The 20,925-nt window shown below is 41.8% G+C and overlaps 3 protein-coding genes and 1 long non-coding RNA gene across 8 annotated transcripts; 3 read left to right on the forward strand and 1 right to left on the reverse strand.

The window, feature by feature from the left end:
- On the forward strand, positions 5,361-9,335 carry LOC8071276. 3 transcript variants are annotated; one of them, XM_002439182.2, is made up of 4 exons: positions 5,361-5,807; positions 7,336-7,980; positions 8,649-8,793; positions 8,950-9,335. In XM_002439182.2, the coding sequence occupies exons 2-4, from the start codon at positions 7,470-7,472 to the stop codon at positions 9,014-9,016; spliced, it is 723 nt and encodes a 240-aa protein (XP_002439227.1). In that variant the 5' UTR covers positions 5,361-5,807; positions 7,336-7,469; the 3' UTR covers positions 9,017-9,335. The 3 variants fall into 3 exon arrangements, with proteins under 3 accessions (XP_002439227.1, XP_021304014.1, XP_021304013.1); XM_021448339.1 differs by lacking the exon at positions 5,361-5,807 and adding an exon at positions 6,842-6,999; XM_021448338.1 differs by lacking the exon at positions 5,361-5,807 and adding an exon at positions 7,066-7,216.
- Positions 10,898-13,065, forward strand: LOC8071277 (pentatricopeptide repeat-containing protein At3g48810). Its single transcript, XM_002439183.2, has one exon. It carries the CDS (start codon positions 10,944-10,946, stop codon positions 12,903-12,905), a length of 1,962 nt encoding a protein of 653 aa, XP_002439228.1. The 5' UTR covers positions 10,898-10,943; the 3' UTR covers positions 12,906-13,065.
- On the reverse strand, positions 13,583-18,701 carry LOC110429995 (long chain acyl-CoA synthetase 1-like). 2 transcript variants are annotated; one of them, XM_021446777.1, is made up of 20 exons: positions 18,546-18,701; positions 17,948-18,140; positions 17,731-17,794; positions 17,527-17,616; positions 17,326-17,382; positions 17,189-17,237; positions 16,967-17,043; positions 16,840-16,879; positions 16,660-16,754; positions 16,326-16,493; positions 16,116-16,226; positions 15,938-16,025; positions 15,796-15,862; positions 15,647-15,722; positions 15,399-15,516; positions 14,722-14,967; positions 14,502-14,641; positions 14,227-14,409; positions 13,903-14,022; positions 13,583-13,800 (listed from the first exon to the last, which is right to left on the reverse strand). In XM_021446777.1, the coding sequence occupies exons 2-20, from the start codon at positions 18,106-18,108 to the stop codon at positions 13,738-13,740; spliced, it is 2,013 nt and encodes a 670-aa protein (XP_021302452.1). In that variant the 5' UTR covers positions 18,109-18,140; positions 18,546-18,701; the 3' UTR covers positions 13,583-13,737. The 2 variants fall into 2 exon arrangements, with proteins under 2 accessions (XP_021302452.1, XP_021302453.1); XM_021446778.1 differs by having other exon boundaries at positions 17,948-18,196; positions 18,546-18,691.
- Positions 18,024-20,558, forward strand: LOC110429996. 2 transcript variants are annotated; one of them, XR_002447158.1, is made up of 3 exons: positions 18,024-18,160; positions 19,877-19,989; positions 20,126-20,558. It is a non-coding gene; the product is annotated as an uncharacterized LOC110429996 (long non-coding RNA). The 2 variants fall into 2 exon arrangements; XR_002447157.1 differs by having other exon boundaries at positions 19,892-19,989.

Below are 20,925 nucleotides of genomic sequence, written 5' to 3' on the forward strand. Positions count from 1 at the left end.
CTTTTAAGTCTAATTAATTCATAATTGGACAATATTTACCAAATAAAAACGAAAATATTATAGTATCCAAAACTAAAAAATTCGAAACTAAACAAGGTCTAAGTACTGGTGAAGATTTACTGAACACTATACTCAATCTGTCAAAAAAAACCTTTGTTTTAAAATGGACCTACTCAATCCTTCCTATAATATAGTGTATTCTAGCGTTTAAAATTTGTGTACAAATATAATGCATTTTGATGATAAAACCCAATTTTGTATTGAGTATTTTCCATTTACCAAACAATCATAGTGTCTGATTATAAAATAAAATAAGAGTAGATATGTCTTTTATATTCTATCTTAATTTGTCTTAAAATTTTTAGAATGCACTATATTATATGACAGAAGGAGTAGACTTTTTGAGACGGTGGGAGTACATAATTAGTGAAGAAGCCATATTTTACTTAGAGCAACTTCAATAGCTTAGCTAAAATTAATAGTTAAACTCTATTATTTAGCTATTTTATAAAATAGAGAATTTATTAAAAAAAGAAGAGGTACGTAACAACCTGGCTAGTTTATTAGTAGAAAGTAAGATAGCTAGCGTCCTTGGTTAGCTACAATAGCGAAAATTAAAAGATAATTAGCTTCTTGTTTTACAAAGTCACATAACACATATGTTGGAGTTTGTTTTTGTCATACAAATTCTAAAAGTAGCTCCCAGAACAAGAATGACTAAAACATTGGAGTTGCTCTTACTGATAGACTACGTCAAACAAAGGCCATGGCCTTGTTTAGTTCCGAAAACTGAAAAGTTTTCGGTACTGTAGCACTTTCGTTTGTTTGTGACAAATGTTATCCAATCATGGACTAACTAGGATCAAAAGATTCGTCTCGTGATTTCCAGCTAAACTGTGTAATTAGGTTTTGTTTTCGTCTATATTTAATGTTTCATGCATGTACCACAAGATTCGATGTGACGGGAAATCTTGAAAACTTTTTGGTTTTCGGAATGAATTAAACAAGGCCCATGATAATATTTCAGAAGCACTCAGCACAGCCTGATGATGGAGAGCCACTTTAATCCTTCGTGTAAATCAATACGTACTCTTTGGTTTACTTTGCGAAATCACTAGAGGTGTCATTCTAACAGGAGTGATGATACATATCTATTTGGAGAAAAAAAATGCTTCTTCACCTAAAAAACTGCTTCCTTTCTTGACCTTTTTAGATTAGAAGTTAGCTATTTGTTCGCAAAAAAGAAGTTACCTATTTGGCTCGAATCTAACTTTCTTTCATTACATGACCCTTCAGCTAGATTTGGCCACTAGGGTTAGGAGACGAGATGACGATTTTACCCTTGAAATATGTAATGCGATTTGAATTTCATATATTTCATATTGGGAATTATCTAGAGTGATTTCACATGGTTTGATGAGGTCATCATAATTGTTCAAAAATAATGTAATATCTGCAAAAGACAAAATTGGACTAGAAGGAATTAGCTATCTAAAAATTAACCAACATTCCATATAAAAATCATCTTCTCACATAAAAAAATAATTTTGGTAAAACTATCATCTTATTGTATTTTCTAATTCTTGCGTCTAGCTTAAGTTGTGTTTAGTACAGCTTCTATGAAAGATGATTTCAAGAAGCTAGAAAAGTCAAAAGAAGTCATATCTTTTCTCTTGCAACTTCTCTTACTTAGCTATTTATGAGCTAATATTTAGAGTCTATTTGGTTTCCCTTGCTAAATTTTAACTAGCTAAAATTATTTTAGCTACTCTTGGTTGACTAATAGAACTAAACTATTTTAGCTCTTTTTAGTCAATGTGTTTGAAACTTTAGCTACTAATAAAGTGACTAAAGTTTAACCAGCCAAAATTTAGTAAGGAAAATCAAACAGGGCCTTAGAGGGTGTTTGAGATTGCCCTATAAACTCTATTTTAGAGTGGCTCTATAAAAAATTAAAATTTATAGAACACCTCTTATAACTCTACTTTGTTTTTTTCTCAAACCGACCGTATGGAGCAGAAGGTGTTTAATAAAAAAATTTGTGAATTAGAGCGGTCCCAAGCATCCCTCAGTGGAAAGAAATCCGAGATGGAAAAGAAATAAAGCTTCTCTGAAAGTCGTGCCAAAGAGGAAAAGCTAAAATAACAAGTTTTTGGTCTGTGTTGACCTGCTATTAAGGCTTGAGTAAAGCTGGCCATGTCGATTGTCCCATGATCAGCGGGGTGAGGTTTTAAAATTTTGCTCAGAACCTCTCATCGGGGACCATCAAGTCTTATCGTCGGTGGATCTCGGTGCTTGGTCCTCCACTCCTCCTTGTGTGCTTGGCACGTAGCAGACCGGCAGACAGGTGTAGCACTCAGACTCACACTCACTGTGCCCGGTCCTTGCTATTGTTTCCACGAGCTGGCAGACAAGGCCTTTGTTTAGTTTTTGGAAAATTTTACAATTTTTTTTTAATTCTTCTGTCACACTAAATCTTACGACACATACATAAAACACTAAATATAAATTAAAAAAATAACTAATTGTATAATTTATTTGTAATTTGCAAAACAATCTTTTTAAACTTAATTAATCTATAATTAAATAATATTTATTAAATACAAACGAAAGTACTACCATATTTATTTTATTAAAAATTTTGTAATTAATAAACAAAGCCGTAGTAGTAGTAAGAACAAGACGCAGACCTTTATATATGTCCAGCTAAACAATACCAGGTCTTCTAGTTAGCATTGGATTATCTTATATTTGACTAATTTATAGAAAAATAATATCAGCATATATACGGCTTAAAATAAATATATATATATTAAAAATCTAGTCTAACTTATTTATTTAGTATTATTATTTGAGTTGACACTACTCTACAATTACATCATGTTGGCCTTGCTATGCATGAAGCGTTAAATATAGATGAAAACAAAAACTAATCATACAGTTTGACCGTAAATCATAAGATGAATCTTTGACCATAGTTAGTATATGATTGGACAATATTTACCACAAACAAATGAAAGTGCCACGATAGCGAAATCTAAATTATTTTCACATCTAAACGACGTCTGAGACAGTGAGGGAGGGAGAATAAATATGCATCTTCAAGTTGTACGACTGTTCACGGCATTGCCGGTGCTAAAAAATCAGGTACGATCAATACATACCGGGAGCCACAAAATAGTTACAATGCGAGCATCGATGATTTACTATGCATGGAACCTAAATATTCAGAATCGTTAGTGTGCTTGTTCAGCGCGCAGAAGAAGAAAAAGAAGAAAAAAGAGTGCGCTAAGAGCAAGAGCAATGATATAGCTCGCCGCGGGCGAAATAAACTTCATCGTGGCATTTCATTTAATGTGGCCAATGAAGAATGATTGGAGCAGGAGAGCAACAAATGGGAACACACGCCTGCACATTCTCTCTCCATTAATCTCTCTACCAGCTGAGATTCAGCCCGCTTGCAGTCGGTCATAATACTTGCTCTAATTCTAGTCTTAATGCATGTGTTTATGAGAATGTCATGCATATTAAATATGGTGTCACATAAGACCAGTCTCAGTGGGGAGTTTCATGACGTTGTTTCCAAGACCGCCATGTCATGTGAATGAAATGAAATTTGGATGAAACACCCACTCTCAATAGAGAGTTTCATTTTATAGTTTCATAGACATTTAATTTCAAGACTCATAGAGAGTTGGTAATTGTGCCAAGAGAGTTTCATCTAGATGAAATTCATTTCTTCTCTCTCTTATTAAATACACCGCCATGTCATCAAAAAAGCTTATGTAGCAATCTATTTAATGCAAATGAAACTCATATGAAACTCTCATTGAGACTGGCCTAAGCAAAATTATTGACTTGGCAGGGTCATTAAATAAAAGAGTTTTATCAGATGAGAGAGGAGTTTCATCTTCATAAAACTCATGTGGCTCGGTTATCTAGTTTATAATCTTAGTAACTGTGCCATAAAACTATGACCTAACGTCTAATCCGATGCTTCATCATTCTCTCTCTTGTTTGAGCATCGGTAAAAGCAACGCTGTGCATAGTCTAACTTAATTATACAGATAATAAGCTTTCAAATTTAAAACTTACATCACCAATAAATGATGACAAATGAACGAAGCTGCTGTTGTAATCTAGCTTTCACTTCAACAAAAGCGCATAGGATATTCTTTGCAAAATAGGCATCGATCGGTAAACGTCGGTGTCATCAATCAGCTTACTTAAACATTAATTAGTCGTGTAGAAGAGTATTATAAATAATAGAGTACCTACAGAGCGACGGTCGCGAGATTTTGTCAATTGGAGGCACGCACGGCGTCGATGATCGAGACGAGCACGTCATCCAAATCCAGCCTGTTTTAATTTGCATTTGCATTGCCGCTTCTCTATGGGCTAGCTCTCATCATCCCATGGAGGACACGGATACGTACGGATCCCAGCTAGCTATAGCCACGCCGCCCGCCGAGAGAAAAAACCACGGGCGACGACGATTCTGATAAGGCTAAACATCTTTGTGTGTGTGCTTGTATGTGATGCCCTCTACATTATCAACAAATGGCATTCGCCAAATCCTGCTCCTCCTATCTTTATTTAGTGACAAATGTATATAGTAGATAGATAGCAAAGTGTTTTAGCTTGTATCTAGCTGGATTTGCATAGTGAAGTTTGCTTCTGTTTAGATGTGTATGTAGACTCTTATGCTTGCGCAGTGTATAAAACATGATCAATACTGTGTATTGTAGTTAGTACGTCAGATTTGGTCGTATTAGTACTGATTTGTACAAACCGATACTCACACAGAGATAACTATATGCAACAAAATGTAAACAATCGAAAATACTTTTTGCCAAATACACCTTGATTTTTGCTCGTGGAGAACAGATCAAACATTTCGCCCCGCGTATGTTTTTGCTACGGTGTTGGAACTTAGCCTTGTTTAGTTTATCCCAAAAACCCCAAATTTTCTCAAATTTTCTCGTTACATCGAATTTTACCGCGCATACATAAAATATTAAATATATATAAAAATAAAAATTAATTACATAGTTTGTCTGTAAATCGCGAGACCAATCTTTTAAGTCTGTTTATTCCATAGTTATACAATGTTTGTTAAATAAAAACAAAAATACTACATATCGTTTTTCCAAAAAAATTTACAACTAAACAAGCTTAAATGAGGCCCGAGTCCCCAAGGTGCCGAGAAGCAAAACCGGATATTCCGCGTGAGGACAAAGGAGCTCTTTCCGCTCGCTAAATTTAGAGCATGGCAATCCTCGTCGTCCATTTGGCGATCCGACGGCCGGCGTACAGAGCCCGAGGGGGCAAAGCAAAGCGAAGCAAAAAGGGAACTGTTCCGCCGGGCCGACGACGGCCGGGGGCCGGCGATGGATCCTGCGCGAGGAACGGGAATTAAATAGCGCGTGACCCCCGAGGCGGGGCAAATCTGGATGCTTCCTTCCTTCCTTCCACCTCAACCCATCCCCGACGCAGGCGCAGGCGGGCAGCCCCGCGACGTACGGTACGGGACCCCACACCACACCACACCACACCACACCACCACAAGCCCCCCCTCCGTCCTCGATCCCCAAGCAGTCAGTCTCCCCTCCCCTCCTCCCGTTGGGCGTTGGGTGTTCGCGAGCCGCCGCCCGCCGTCCCCTCCATTCCTCCCCGGATTTGGTTGGTGCTCGCGGCTGCGGCCCGGGGAGTTTCTTGATTCGGCGGGGAGCACCGCCGTCGCCGTGGGAGGGCGCCGCCGCTTCTGGCTGTCGTGACCTGACCCCTCGCCGCTGCAGCCTTTGTAGGTAGGTTCGCTCTTGCGACCCTCTCTCTCCGTCCGGATTTCTCCGCTGCTCTTTGTTCACCTGCTATGACGGGGGGAGAAAATTCGTGATTTTTTTGAGGGAATTTGGTGGATTCCGGAGGAATTTGTTTTTTTTCCCTTCTTCTTGCGATTCCATTCCAAGGTGGGTGTGCGCGTGAGCCGAAAGCTTCGATTTTTAATGGAATCCCGGTGTGTCCGCGAGCCGTTCCCCTTCTCCTCTGCTAGGATCATCCATCCACCCGAGGGCTTCTCTCCCGCGGAGTTCGTCGTGCGGAAGCGGAACCGGTTGCTCTCCTTTCCGCGCCGCGCGTGCGCGTGCGCCTGCTCGTTTGTCTCTTCCCTTGTCGGATTCTCGGTACCGGATAAGCTCGGGGAAGACCATACCTACTACCTAGCCTCGTTCTACTGCGTGTCCTCTTCCCCCCCTCGTCGTTTCTTGCCGCTCGAGCTGCCAACTGTCCAGCAAATTCGAGCAATTCCTTCGTTTCTGTTTGTGTTTGGTCACCTACCGCCTCCTTCAGGTGCCAAATCGAGATATTCTTGTTTGTTTGATTGTTTTCATTTTATTACATTTTCTTTTGTTCCCTTTTCTTTCGTTTTAATTGCCGCCGTCGAGTTTAGGTGTAACGAAAAGAGTATAGGATGATTGGTTGGTTTTCTGATTTGGGGATGAGTTCTTGTGCGCATTAAATTGTGGGTTGGTCACCTCGCCTGTTTGGGTGTAACGAAAAGAAGATTAGTTGGTTTTCTGGGTTGGGGATGAGTTCTCATGCACATTTTGGGTTGGTCATCTCCCTTATTTGGGTGTAACGAAAACAAGATTAGTTGGCTTTCTCATATGGAGTCTGGAGTGAGTAAGCATGGCTTGAAATGGCGATGGTTTGACATGACACCCATTTTTGGGCAAGAAATAGCAGCCTCTTTCTGCCACAAACCAAAAAAAAAAAGTTGCCACTGCCCCCCATTTTTTGGCCTAGCTGAAGTTTTTTTGCTTATATATAAATAAATAAATGTAAAAAGCAAGCGGAGAACAAGGGGAGAGACGCCGCCTTGCCATGTGTAAGCAACGGCGATGCTTTGTTTGCTTGCAAAGCGTCGTGTGAAAGGGAGGCAACCGAGGGAGGAATCGGGGAGAACGAGGGTACGGCTGTTGCTTGTGGCGTTCAATCAGGGTAAAGGTTGCCAACTTTGCGTGTTTTCCTCCTGTGTTCCTGCTTAATTTAGGCAGCCCGTTTCCTCCCTTTGTGCCACGCACCTCCTCTTCTTTAGTGAGCGATCCTCCTCTATTTTGCAGAGCGCTAACACAGCGCTCCTGCTTTACATGTGTGGTTTTCTTGTCATGGTTAGGCGTTCTTGGAATCAATCGGGTGTTTTGGTTTGGCAATTCGGGTAGACAAGTTTGACACTGTTTCTTTCTTGTTTGATTGATTCATTTCTGTGGCTGCACTTGTCCCCTGGTTTAGACTTTTAACTGAGTAAACTAATTTGTGCCTAACTTTTCTCTGCAGGTAGCTATTATTCCAGAGGTGATTTCTCCGGATTGACTTAGGGCAAATCTGGTTCGTGATCTCTAGTGCCAGAGGGAGCCACGGTTTTGCCTTTCGATGTATTAGAGCCAAGTGCTCAAGATTTTGCAGTTCCGATGGAGTCTAAGTGTGTGAATGACCACGATGCCTCGATCGACCTGGAAAGTGGCAATGCCACTGCAGTAAGCAACCACAGCAATGGTGTGGATGCCAGTTTTACAGTGGCGCAAGCAAGAACAGCACCTAACGGATGTCCGAGGGATGACAGAAATCTGCACATGGATTGCTCCTCTCCCACTTCCGATGCTGTTGCTAGAAGCGGAGACGACAGGAAGTCTGAGGGGGAGGAGAAGCTGGGCCTTCTCGACAGCTCAGGAGGGGAGAAGACGAAGAAGAAGCGATCCAAAAAGCCGCCACGGCCGCCAAGGCCGCTGACACCTACGCCACTGGATGTTTCTGACCAGAAGCTCCTCAATGAGCTGAGTGAGCTCGCGGTGTTAAAACGGGCAAGGATTGAGCGAATGAAGGCTTTGAAGAAGATGAAGAATGCCAAGCAAGGGGCCTCGGGTGGCAATTTGTGCCCCCTGATCATTACCATCATCTTCTGCATCGTCATACTCTGGCAAGGTATATAGATCTGTTGACTATTATTGATAGTGATCTGTGTGGTGTCTGTATGGAACAACAAAAGTTTTCGCCTCATGAATAAAACATTTGACTCACCCCAAGACTCAAATGTCAAATTGAACCTTTCTGGTTGCTATACCGATAGCTACCAATGCATCTTCTTTTATTTTCTTTTTTTGCGTTCACTTCACAGTTAATATCTTGTCAGACCTTACATAGTTGCGAGCGAGTACACTGTTAGCCGTTCTATGTTCTACTATGTGAGTCTACAAAGGTGAAAGTTGTCTAACTTTATGCCTGGCCCTTTTACCATAACTGGGCACTGTGAACATTTGTTGTCAGCAGATGACACTAACTATTGTTTAACAAGGCTAGTTTTTATAATGGAGATAGTTTGAGAAATCTTTTTGAATGCAAAAGCTAATTTAAGATATGATCAACAATAAAATTCAGCAAAGGAAGTTGGAATCTTTATAATGTCTTTTTATTTGAGTTGCCGCATGCTATGACGTGCAACACTTGTCAAATTTTGTCCCGAAAGCTTCAGAACATGGCCTGCTGATCCAGTATAACTTTAACCAGCTGTTTTGATTAGTCAAACAATGTGATACTTAGAGTCTACTCATTAGAAAACATTTACTCAAAAGTTGTGCATCTGGAACTTGCAGGTTTCTTCTCGGGACATGGGTCGGCGGTAAGTTTCCATGGATCGCCTGAATCGGCGATTAGGGCGCACAGCAGTCTGATCTCCATCAGGTTCTACAAGAACCATTCCAATGTGAGACCACCCAGTGAGAACACTGCAGCTCCTGAGTAAGTGAACTTTCTTTGTCAAACAACACTTGCATACTCATCAGAATATATAACACCTGGGACTGCTTGTTGCAACCTTTTTGCATAGTCCAAAAAATGTTATACTCTATGGTTCATCTGAAGCTGAACCCAATGGTTCCTTGCAACCTTTTGCAGTAACGTAGAGACCGATTCTGTTTTGAGGCTCGGGAATCGTAACCAAGCGAGAAGGCTAGCTCGGTGATCGCCCATGGTGGAGGTGGTCACCGCCACACACCTGAAAAGCTCGCCACATTTTGAAGCCTCACCTTGACGACCCGGGTTATGTAAATCTTCTCGAGCCCCCCCCCTGCTCCTTGGCTGCTGTAAAAATGAATGGACTCCTAGTGTGTTGTGCGCCTGGGTCGTACGCTAACTAGTGAATCTGTTGGCCGTCGTGCCACACAGGCCATGGCTCTTCTAGTGAAGAGAGCAAACGCAAGCATGCAAGCTGTCTGTATTCGTCTGATTATTTACAATAATAAAAGGTTTGCGCGCAATAATGAGAGAGCTAATGTGATCCACCGAGTTGTGTGCAGTGCTGCACTTGTTAATTGTTACTACTACTGATTACTGAAATCGTGTGGCACGCTCGGTATGCTCTTGGTTGTGGACTTGTGTAGCCGGCTGGGCTGTTCATACGTGCTAGAGAATTACTGAAAGTTTCTCGTTTCAGAGTTTCAGACTTTGAGCTCGATTCACGGGCGCATCTGCATCTGAAAAATTCTTCTCAGCTCTAGACTTGTTCATAGTTACTGATGTGTGTGGTGGCGCTCGTTTCAGAGTTTCAGACCTTGAGCTAGATTGGGGCGGGCACTTCTGCATCTGAAAAATCCTCAGCTCAAGAGTCCAGGTTGTTCAAGTGAGATCCAGGAGATGCATACTGCATACCACACACAGGCTGTAGATCTGCACAGAGTTTGTACTAGCATTGGTGCTGCAGGTTTTCGTCGAGATACGATTCCAGATCAGATCCACAGGTTGTTGTGATTTTTTGTCTCCTGTATTATTTTCAGTGTCGTGACTCGTCACAGTAATAAAGCTGCACATGGTTGGCGTTGCTTGCTGACCGGAGTACCTGCGATGCGCACGGCCGCGCGGCGTGAACCGGCCGGCCGGCACGACGTACGCTCGTGAGATGCTGGTTGACCTGCACAGGTTGCGTACACGTGCACTACTACCGCACTAGATCTCCGCTGTTTTGACTTGTACTACTGGACATGCAAGTCAAGTCTTCTTGCCTTGCTTCCTAGGCGGACAGCGCGACCCGTGCGTGAGCAGAGGACGGTGCAACGCCTCTCCTCTGTTTCCTGAAAAGCTAATCCATATCAGTCATTTTTTTAAAACTTTAACCAACTTTATATAAAAGAACATCAATATTTATGAAATAATATGAGTATCTTATAAAAATATATTCAATGATAAATCTAATGATATTGATTTGGTACTATAAATCTTAGTGTTTTTTTTCTATAAATTTGGTCAAAGTTTTAAAAGTTTGACTTAGAACAACTCTAGAATTTACAGCTTTCAGGGACGGAGGGAGTACTACTAGTGTTGTCTAGGCTAATAAATTGATGATTATCACTCCTATTTATTTGTGTCAAATAGGATTAGATTAGATGGCTTCCAGTTTAGTTGTACTCGTAGGCACGTGAGTGACATGTGAGTGTGGTGTGGCCACATACAGCTTGTTCGTTTGAGAGAGTTTTTCTCTCATAATAAATCAGTAAATAATACTTTTAGTCATGACTTGTCAGTCAAATAAACAGGCGGGTAGCGGTAAGTGGACGCACAAGCTCACTCATGTGCACACTCCGTTTCAAAAAAAACCATGTTGTTACACTTCAAAAAAAATGCATGTTGTTACATCTTTATCATTCTCCAAAACTAACCCATTAATTCTTTTTTTTTCCTTGACTGAAAATAGCCCACAACGTGTCACGCGCCCACTAGTCCTGTTTGGGCTGAAAGTAACAGGCCCAATTTGATTGCGATTCATTTTTTGGGGCCGCGCAGCCTTTTCTGCCAAATCCATGGCCCAAATCGAGTAGCACACATTATCTACGACCGCCCTTGTACGATTCACGGCCCCTTTGCGCATTCGAACGCGCTTCACCTGCGCGCCCGCCATGTGTTCGATCAAATGCTGCCTCCCCCTCCTCCTCCGGCGCCTTCGCGGCCCCCGCACCCACCGCTTCTCCACGGCGGCGGCGGCGACGAGCCCCAGCCTCCCGCGGAAGATGAATCATGCGGGGGATCTTCCTCGCGGGGCGGGTCCGCCTCCCGCGCCGGAGGACGCCGGGGACGCGGCGAGAGCCCACGAGGCGGCCGTCAGGCGGCTGGCGGCGGCGGGCGACGTGGACGGCGTGCAGCTGGAGCTGCAGGAGATGCGTCTTCGGGGCGTACCGTGCACCGAGGGCGCCCTCGTCGCCGCCGTCGGTGCCTTCGCCCGCGCGGGGGCGCCCGACCGCGCGCTCAAGACGTTCTACCGCGCGGTGCACGACCTGGGCTGCGCGCGCCCCACCGCGCCGCGGCTCTACAACCACCTCATCGACGCGCTGCTGCGGGAGAACATGGTGGGTGCCGTCGCGCTGGTGTGCGGCAACATGAGGAAAGACGGCGTGCAGCCCAACGTGTTCACCTACAACCTGCTCGTCAGGGCCCTGTGCCAGAACCACCGGGTCGGGGCCGCGCGCAAGATGCTCGACGAAATGGCCACGAAGGGGTGTCCCCCGGATGACGTGACCTATGGCACAATCGTCTCCGCGCTGTGCACGCTTGGTAGGGTGGACGAGGCCACAGAGGTGCTGTCTGCGGCACCACCTGTGGCCGCCTCCTACAATGCTGTCATTCTCGCTCTCTGCAGAGAGTTCAGGATGCAGGAGGTGTTCGCAGTTGTCGGAGACATGGTGGGGAGGGGATTGCAGCCTAATGTCATCACATACACAACTATAGTCAACGCGTTCTGCAAGGCTGGGGAACTGAGGATGGCGTGTGCCATTCTGGCAAGGATGGTGATCACCGGATGCACTCCGAATGTTGCAACATTCACTGCACTGGTCGGAGGACTATTCAATGATGGAAGGGTTCATGACGCACTAGACATGTGGAAGTGTATGGTGGCTGAAGGATGGGCACCGTCGACGGTTTCGTACAATGTTCTGATCCGTGGCCTTTGCAGCGTTGGTGATCTCAAGGGAGCATCATCTGTACTCAACGACATGGAGCAACACGGCTGCTTTCCTAATGCGAGGACCTACTCCACTCTTATTGATGGTTTCTCCAAAGCCGGGGACCTAGATGGTGCCATATCTATATGGAATGACATGACAAGATCTGGTTGCAAGCCAAATGTTGTTGTTTACACAAACATGGTGGGTGTGTTTTGCAAGAAGCTGATGTTTAATCAGGCAGAGAGTCTTATTGATAAGATGCTGGTGGAAAACTGTCCTCCCAACACAGTCACATTCAACACGCTGATCAGAAGTCTATGCAACTGCAGAAGAGTCGGGAGAGCTCTTGGTGTGTTCCATGAGATGAGAAGACATGGATGCCCGCCAAATGGTAGGACCTATAACGAGTTGCTCCATGGTCTCTTTAGGGAGGGAAACTGTGGAGACGCTCTTCAAATGGTGATCGAGATGCAAAACCATGGTATTGAGTTGAGCTTAGTAACATACAACACTGTAGTAAGTGGTCTATGTCAAATGAGAATGGGCAGAGAAGCCATGTTTTTTGTGGGGAGGATGATAGTTCGAGGAATTCAACCAGATGCATTCACTTTCACTGCGATAATTCATGCTTACTGCAAGGAAGGCGAAGTCAGGATGGCCGCTTGGATATTAGGTGCGATGAATGTAGTGAACTGTGGTCGTAACATACTAGTGTACACTATTCTAATGGCAGAGCTTTGCAATCAAGATAAGCTGGAAGATGCCATGGTGTACCTACTAAAGATGTTATATGAAGGTATATATCCAAATACAGTGACATGGAACGTTTTGGTCCGTGGAGTTTTTAGAAACCTTGGCTGCAATAATCCAAGTGATTTCATCCAACATATTGCCATGGACATATCAGCAGGGACCTAAGGTTCAATATTGTGGTTCTTTGGCTTCCCAACGAAGGCAAAGTTGACAAGCAGCAGATTCTCTCAGATCGTTGTTGCTGTAATTTATTTGTAAGGTATGTTATACTCTGTAACATTAACATTATTTTGTCATCAATGATCAGATGAGTCGAGGTTATCCAGGTGGTCTTGAGCTCTCATTAGGAGGTATCAGTTAACGTTGTATTCTTCATCTTTTCCATGGTTATGCACTCACTCATGGAGTGTTTAATGTTTCCTATTGCTATGTTCTCTGCTGTCATTAGGACATGACCTTACACTCTTACTAGTGAACTGTCTGGAACACTTTTTTTTTTCTAAAATATAATTACTACTGGATCTGCAGTTCTGCACCCTCGTTTTGCTTGTTTACATACAGAACTATCGATGCAGAGAAAAATGATTTTTGGACACATTGCTTTCTTATAAATCTGACTATCAGCCAGATGGCTAGGTGCTGCTAGGAAGGTGACACCTATCACTCACACGGGCTATAAGGTTTCGCTTGAGGGTGACGCTAAGTGCCTAGGCACTCAGCTAGGAGGCTAAATTTTTGAACAGTGGGGTTAACCGGTCGATGTTTTGAAAACAGGAACGAGGCTCGTTCTAGTTTGCCATCTTGTTGGTGATGGCCTTCACTCTTTAGAACTCTAGTTGAGATTTGAGAATCATCTGATTACTATAGACAAAGCAAATGGGCAATATACATTTTATTGCTTACATATAGCCCTGAGTAGTTGCTTCTCAACATTAAATGCGGAATTTACAACGATGTTTTCTTCTTTTCAGCTTATGATCAAATAGGGTACATCTCTTCACTTAGATTTGGCAGCATTCTTCTGTGCCTCCAGCTTTTTGTATACTATGTCAATCTCAGACTGCATGCAAAAGATACTGGATTAGAACTACTGAAAAGCAGCAAGAAACACCGAGAAATCAGTGACTGAAGCAGATCAAGAGTTTTTAAAGGCCTTCCTCACCTGGTAATAGTTCTGCATATTCTTTCTTCTCTTCTTCATTGTTGCAGTCACCAAATCCCTTTCAATGTCAAAAGGTACAGGATCCAACACTATGCCTTTGATGTACTCAAAACCTCGTAGCTGATTTGTGACATGCAATGAGGGTTACCATATAGAATTATAGATCTGATACACAGTGAAAGTTTGAAAAACAAGGAGTCTACAAAACTAAGATATTTCCTCTTTCAATTTCTTATAAAAAACAGAAAAAAGATGCATTCAATACTACATTATGATACTTTACGGCGAAGGTTTTTGTTTGTCAGAGTGAATAGATGACCATACCTTGTTCTTCTGTGCAACAGCTGCCAGCTCTTTCAGGATGTACTCTTTAAGTCCTTCAAGTTTGCAGATTTCAGCAAACGAACCCTTATAGCCATTGGAGTGTGCCCACTTCATTGTGTTTTCTTCGTGTGGATTGACTACTGCAACTAAACTTGATCTGAAACTGTCCCCATATACCCAGATCTAGAAAAAGGACAGAAATGACAATATTAGATGTAGACCAATATTCTCTCTTAATTCAGCCATATGCTATAGCTGCTGAATTGTTTACTTACATCTTCAACAAGTGGAGGGAAGCCATACACTTTCTCCAGGTACTCAACTGCAACATACTCCCCTTGTGACAACTTAAATATGTTCTTTTTTCGGTCAATCACCTTCAGGATTCCGTCTGGGGTCATCTCTCCAATGTCACCTGAAAATAAGTGTGTTTGAGTATTGTATTGTGGAACCTTATCTAATTTTTTTTTTAATTTCATTAAATTGAGTATTCACCTGTATGAAACCATCCGTCAACTATTGCTTCATTTGTGAGTTCTGGACTTTTGTAGTACCCAGCGAAGAGAGATTTCCCGTGAATGCAGATTTCACCACGTGAAGGGACACCAAGTGGATCATACCCCATCTCGGGTACTTCTTCCAGTCGTATTTCAGTGTAGGTGGCAGGTACACCAGCACTTCCAACCAGGGCCATGTCATCAATGTAGCAGACGGTACTAGGTCCCAGTGTTTCTGTTAAACCTGAGCAAAGGTCACAGAATCTACCCTCATACTGGTTTCTTTTGAATTGGCTAATTGGGATTTACAAGTCAGGCACTTGTTAGGATTGAAACAGAATATATAGATTCCTGAGAAGTTTCTGCTTCTACGTATAAAAAGCAAGGTGCAACCATGTGCAAGTGCAATAAAGCTAAATACTTAAAACACAGTAGCTTTGTAAAAGTTCTCTCAAAACTAGTATCTGCGATGGAAAATTGAAATAGTGATTCACAGCAGAGATAGGACAAGGATAGTAAACAGGAAACCTGGAGTCAACCTAGACAGTAAGTAATTGGCGTTATAAGTGTTTACTTCATTTTGTTACACTTTAGTACTTTGCCATTTTCTCATTTCTCTTTCCTTTGATGCTACAGAATTAATTTGGAACAGTAGAAAGTGTTTGTATGCATTACCATAGCCTTGGATAAAGTATGCACAGGTGGTCACTCTCATGAACTCTTCAATCTCATTACTTAACGGAGCCCCTCCTGAAATTAATAAGCGAAGACGACCTCCAAGCCTTGCCTTGACCTAAATCAAAGAAATGGCAAGAAGTGCCCGGTATAAAAATTGTAAGTGCTGCTTCTACAGATATTTTTCTTTTGTCTGTATACATTTCTTTTGTTCTTCGGTAGATATTTAGGTCTAAGAAGCATGTAACCTTGCGAAAAGCCAGCATGTCCGCAAAAGGTGAAGCAGTTTTGTGCGAGTAGCCTGCTTTCATGCTTGCCAGTTTGCTGAATTTAAAAAACTACAGTAAGATAAAGTTGCTTTGCAGCTAGAAGGAACTCAGGATGCCAGACAACTTACCGATTGTACAAAGCATTAAAAATTACCCTTCTTAGAGGTCTGAGTTCCGCAATGGCCTTTAAGATACCTAGAGCCATTCATAAGGGGCTGTCTGAGTCAACAAAATTTGAGCTTAGTTGATAGAGTATTCTTATTTCACTACCTTCATAAATTCTTTCGTACACTCGGGGCACCCCAACCAGTAAAGTTGGCTTTAGCTCCACGATATCGTCCCTCAAGGCATTCAAATCCTGACAAGAAAGTAAATATTTGACTGTGATTTATTGATTAAATAATGATTACTTTATGATTAGAAAGGCTAATGTAGTGGATTTTCTCACTCCATGGTAATAGCCAATTGAGGCCCCTTTGTGAAAGAAATACTCTTCAATCATGCGGTCAAGGATGTGAGCAAGTGGGAGAAAGGATAGAAAGACATCATCTGTTGTCATCTGATTACATGAAGGCACCAAGTTTCTATTAAGTCATGCATAAAACAGAAATATTATTGAATCATACTCAGAGCACTGTAATTAAGGGTAGGAGGTGACCTTGTCATCAAACTGATCCATAAAGAGGTCCACCCCTTTTACATACATGGCATGGCTTTCATGGGTCAGCATCACACCTTTGGGCTGTCCGCTTGTTCCACTTGTATACATGATAGTGCATATATCACTTGCTTGTGGAGGGCAAGGTTGATGAGGATTATCTTTTCCCTGAAATCCAGTTCCAAAGCTGATGCTCAGTCAACATATATATTTCAAAACATCAGTTCATTACAATTATAACCATCATAACATTACTACAAAACCGACTCTGAATAGTTTTGTCTAGCTGTTTCAGTAGGTTAAACTGTAAACATCCCACAATTAATATACCTACCACTTTTAAGAAATCATTCCACGCGTACATTTTCATCCCAAAATTATCTGCTTCTTTGATTTGTTCACTTGTTGCCGAAGTGAATGCCACCAAAGCTGTAACCATGTGTTGCACAATGATGTTTGAAACTATAGTCTTTCTAAACTACAAATGGACCCTACAGATTTTGACATTGCTTACCTTTTAGTCTCTTAGCAGACTTGCAATTAGGGGATAGTATCTGCAGATCAAAAGCTCTCATGTAATGTCAAAATTTAAGATGAAAGATCCTGAAGGTAGCAACATGGATAATTCATTTTAATCACACCTCTTTTATTTTCTTGTCCTGTATGAAGACAACATCAATCTCAGCGTGATTAATGATGTAGTCAACAGCTCCTGCACCTGTATGCTATGGAAAGTTATTAATTCTGAATTTCTAATGCATTACATTTGATTTCTTATTAAAAGTATGTGTTCCAATATTTATTATTATTTGATCTGAAACATTCTATGATGTGGGTCTGCTATTTAATGGTCTCCTACTTACCTAAAGTATCATATAGTGGGACACAGATCAGACTATTGGCATTGCAAGCCTGCAAAATTAATTGTGGATTAGCACAGTTTATTCAGAAAAGATCTGATGGGGAAAGTTAAAATTCATACAAGTCACTGACAGTTTACCTCCATTGCCACTATCCACTGAGGACAGTTTGCGCCGTAGATTCCGACCCTGGAACCCTGGTATAGTATAGGCCAAACAAACAAGCATCAGTTCGTCTGATCCATTTGAATGTTCTAGGATCTCTAAAAAATACGAAAAGGCTAGTTCACAAATAATGGAAAAAGGGGTCTATTTTACATAGCTTAAGTTTATGCTCTTACTGGTTGCACTCCCAGGTGCTGCAAAGCAGAGCCAGCTTGCAGCACCTCATCATAGATCTCCTTGTATGATTTCCACAAGTAGGGCCCTGGCTAGAAAATGGAAACAGAGAAGTCCAGTTATACAGACAAAAACTATAAATTAAGAAAGACCTGATATAGAATATTCACAATGCTATCATTTATGTGGTTTATATGTGTGCATACCACTCCATCTTTAAACGGACGCCATCCAAGCATCCGGTTGTTGGGATACTTGCCTACTGCTACCCTGCATAAACATATCAATTTTTACCAAGATTTTCTGAGCACTGTACATAAATTATTTGTGTGTAATACTACAAAATTTGTAATTGAAAACCTAAAGAACAATAAAAAAAAGAATAGACATGTGAGCTTGGTTGTTGTTTCAGTTGTGTGTTACCTGAACACATCCCATGATGTTTGCATGTCAGGCTCAAGAACTGGGAATCCATCCTTGGCCAGCACGCTCCGGAACACCGGTCCTACCGCCGGCTGGCCGTCTTTTCCAGGCTTACCGTCCTCCACTTTAATCGTGAAGACGTTCTTCGGATTTGCCTCCATCTCTCACCCTCAGGGTGGCACTGACCAGAGCCCTAAACGTCCAGAACTCAAGGTTAGCTCCTCTGAGAAGCTTTTTCTCTGTGGTTCCCTTCAATTACTCCATTGATTATAGTATATATATAGCCCCAAGAAAGAAGATCAATTTTAGCTAAAGGTATTCATACCATAAAATTCTGTGAGCTGAAAGTTTGTATGTGCCAAAAAGAGAGAGAGAGAAAATAATCTACTAAGCAAGGAGTTAAATAGTGAGGGGTGAAAGCTTCCAGGGTCAGAGCTTACTACACCCCTTTATGAAATTTTGTGATTATAAAATGGTATCCTTGTGTGTGCGTGTGCCTGTGTGTGTTGTCGCTGCAAACTGAACAAGCAGTCGAAGAACATTGCCGACTTGCAGGTTTGGTTTGATCAAACATTAGAGAGAGAGAGAGAGAGCTTACAGAGAAGGGAGCTTGGAGGAGGCAGAACTCTTGGGCCGAGTTGAGAAAGAGCTCGCTCTGACGCCCTGTCGATGGGAGGAAGAAGAGAGGCCTCTTTTCTTTCCTATATATGCTGAGAGGGAGGCGCCATGGCGAAGAGAAGTTGTGTGGGGATGGAGGAGAAGTGGCGCCGGCGTGGCCCCCACGCTAACCATCCCAGCGCTGCTGAACCTGAAACTGCTTAACCCCAGGTTTAGAGAAGCTTTGTGTGCTGAGCGCGTGAAGAATCCATCTTTCTTCTTACGGAGAGATACTTACGGAGAGATAGGTACGTGCGTCATCACGCGACGAGAGATGAAGAGACAGAGAGAGTGGGGAGGAGGGAAAGAGGGTAGTTGGCTCAGGAATAACTACTGCATCTCCCTTTCCCTTGCCAGTTGTCCCGTATGGTCAGTCCTCGTCACATTTAGTTATTCACTGTACTACTACCAATAGTCTATACCTGTTAAAAGCATGTTTTGTCATACTCATCCCAGTCATCCACTCTTTTTTTTCTAACTCTGAAAGTCATGCTCTCTAGGTTTAGTGCTGTTGTTTGTTGTTTGTTTGGGATTAGGCCGTTGAATTGAATGATACAGTGGCTGGCCGTGGTAACTATCAAGTATCAAGAACAACAACATGTACATGATATAATTTATATAATAATGAAAAAAAAATATAAAGAAGCATATTCTGCCCCGGTTTCAGGGAAACCGAAGGCGGTGAGATCAGAGCACAGAATCCTACAAAATCTAATTTTAAAAAAGTAGCACGCACAGCATGACATGAGTTTTCAGAAAGAGATTCAGAAGCTTATTTTGTCTGAGTAGATATATATAGATCCATGAGATGTACTTGTCCGCCTAGCAACTTTAATAATCCCATCTTTTCTACAGCGGTTTTCAGATATGGCCGAGAAAATTCTCAAACCCCAGGTTTTACTGGTTCAACCAATTGATTTGGACGATGGCTGTCCAACCACCTTGCTACTCTCTCATTCGTGGTTTTTACATAGCTCATAGTGTATAACACTAATTACGTATGTTCAAAATAAATCCCATATGATATGAAAAGCTGAAGTGTCTAATAACTTTTTTATAGAAAATAGTATATGTCAAATTGCTGAAGTAACAGTTTTGGTTTCAAGTAAACAAAAACAGAAGGAAGTATAATGGAAACTTCAATTTTTTTTCTGGAAAAGTTGAAGTGTCTAAATACGTTTTATAGAAAAAAAAACGCATGATCAAAATTAAAGTAAAGGTTTTTTTGTTAACCAAACGAAAACGGAAGGAAGTATAAGGTACGGAAACTAGTTTTGTCTCGTACAGTGAAGGAGAAGATAGCGGTCCACAAGGGCGATCTGGAGATATGGCTGCTACTGGCGATTGGTGCCCTCTCAGCATCGACGTGCCTTTGTGGTCGGAAGGTACACGTTACTTCATTGCATAGGCTTTTGTTGGGTATCCTGCTTTCTGTCTAGTTTGCTGTTATCTATCTTTTCTTATTTACGTGTTGTACCGTTTGATAATCTTCATCTTTATTATTCTCCATATGGTTTACAGTTTGGCATCAACCCGAAATTTGGGTTAAGTTGATCTGACATTGGTCTGGGATCTGACAGAGATCCTGTCCAACTCGGGGGAAAAAAAGATGGCTGAGCGTGTAACGCTGCCGGTGCAACTATCGTGCCTTCCTATTTCATGGTGAAAGGATTTGTCACGACGGCCTATTAAATACTAGTGTGTCTAGTAAGACTTAGTAGTATAAGTCTGGATTAACCAATTGCCCAACTTGACTTGTCTAGTCATTGACTGAATCCTGTTATCCTTTCGGTTAAGATTCTGAATTTAAACTTGGAAACTGATATATGGTAAATGGTTCCACCGGTTCACCTACCCAACTAGGTCATCTGCAAGAAAAAAAAAAGAAATCAACTGAGCTGTATTTGAGCAATTAAAATTTGTCTTGCTGTTAGCAATTCTTCTTTTTTTTTTACTTGCGAGCAATTGAGCTATAATTGTCTTGTTGTGGTTGGCCTTTGACCATCTATGCTACTCATACAGCATGAAACTCTTCTTTGCCCTTCTTCTTTAATTGAATGGCAAAAGCTCCTGTCTAATCTTCCAAAAAAAGAAATTAATTACCTAGAAAAGAAATAAATTGAAGATAAAGATCAACTATACATGACTTTTTAGACAAGTGAACATGTTTAACTCTTTCATTCTGCACTTAGAGGAAAAGTCATCAGTGTATTAATAGAATATTGAATTTGTATATAGAAATGAAAAGTCATTTATTGCTATGAGTCTGTTCGCTTCAGCTTATTTGTTAAATTTATCAGCCATTTAGCGGTGTTTTTTTC

Source organism: Sorghum bicolor, chromosome 9 (assembly GCF_000003195.3).
Source record: "Sorghum bicolor cultivar BTx623 chromosome 9, Sorghum_bicolor_NCBIv3, whole genome shotgun sequence".
NCBI lineage: Eukaryota > Viridiplantae > Streptophyta > Magnoliopsida > Poales > Poaceae > Sorghum > Sorghum bicolor.

What these genes read in the sequence shown, in the direction of transcription:
- LOC8071277 (XM_002439183.2), top strand. Translation starts at nt 10,944, where the DNA reads ATGTGTTCGATCAAATGCTGCCTCCCCCTCCTCCTCCGGCGCCTTCGC.
- LOC8071276 (XM_002439182.2), top strand. Translation starts at nt 7,470, where the DNA reads ATGGAGTCTAAGTGTGTGAATGACCACGATGCCTCGATCGACCTGGAA. An exon ending in CATCGTCATACTCTGGCAAG is followed by an intron (nt 7,981 to 8,648) that starts GTATATAGATCT and finishes TGGAACTTGCAG; the next exon opens with GTTTCTTCTCGGGACATGGG. An exon ending in GAGAACACTGCAGCTCCTGA is followed by an intron (nt 8,794 to 8,949) that starts GTAAGTGAACTT and finishes AACCTTTTGCAG; the next exon opens with TAACGTAGAGACCGATTCTG.
- LOC110429995 (XM_021446777.1), bottom strand. Translation starts at nt 18,108, where the DNA reads ATGGAGGCAAATCCGAAGAACGTCTTCACGATTAAAGTGGAGGACGGT. An exon ending in ACATCATGGGATGTGTTCAG is followed by an intron (nt 17,795 to 17,947) that starts GTAACACACAAC and finishes ATGTTTATGCAG; the next exon opens with GGTAGCAGTAGGCAAGTATC. An exon ending in TTTAATGCTTTGTACAATCG is followed by an intron (nt 15,723 to 15,795) that starts GTAAGTTGTCTG and finishes TTTTAAATTCAG; the next exon opens with CAAACTGGCAAGCATGAAAG.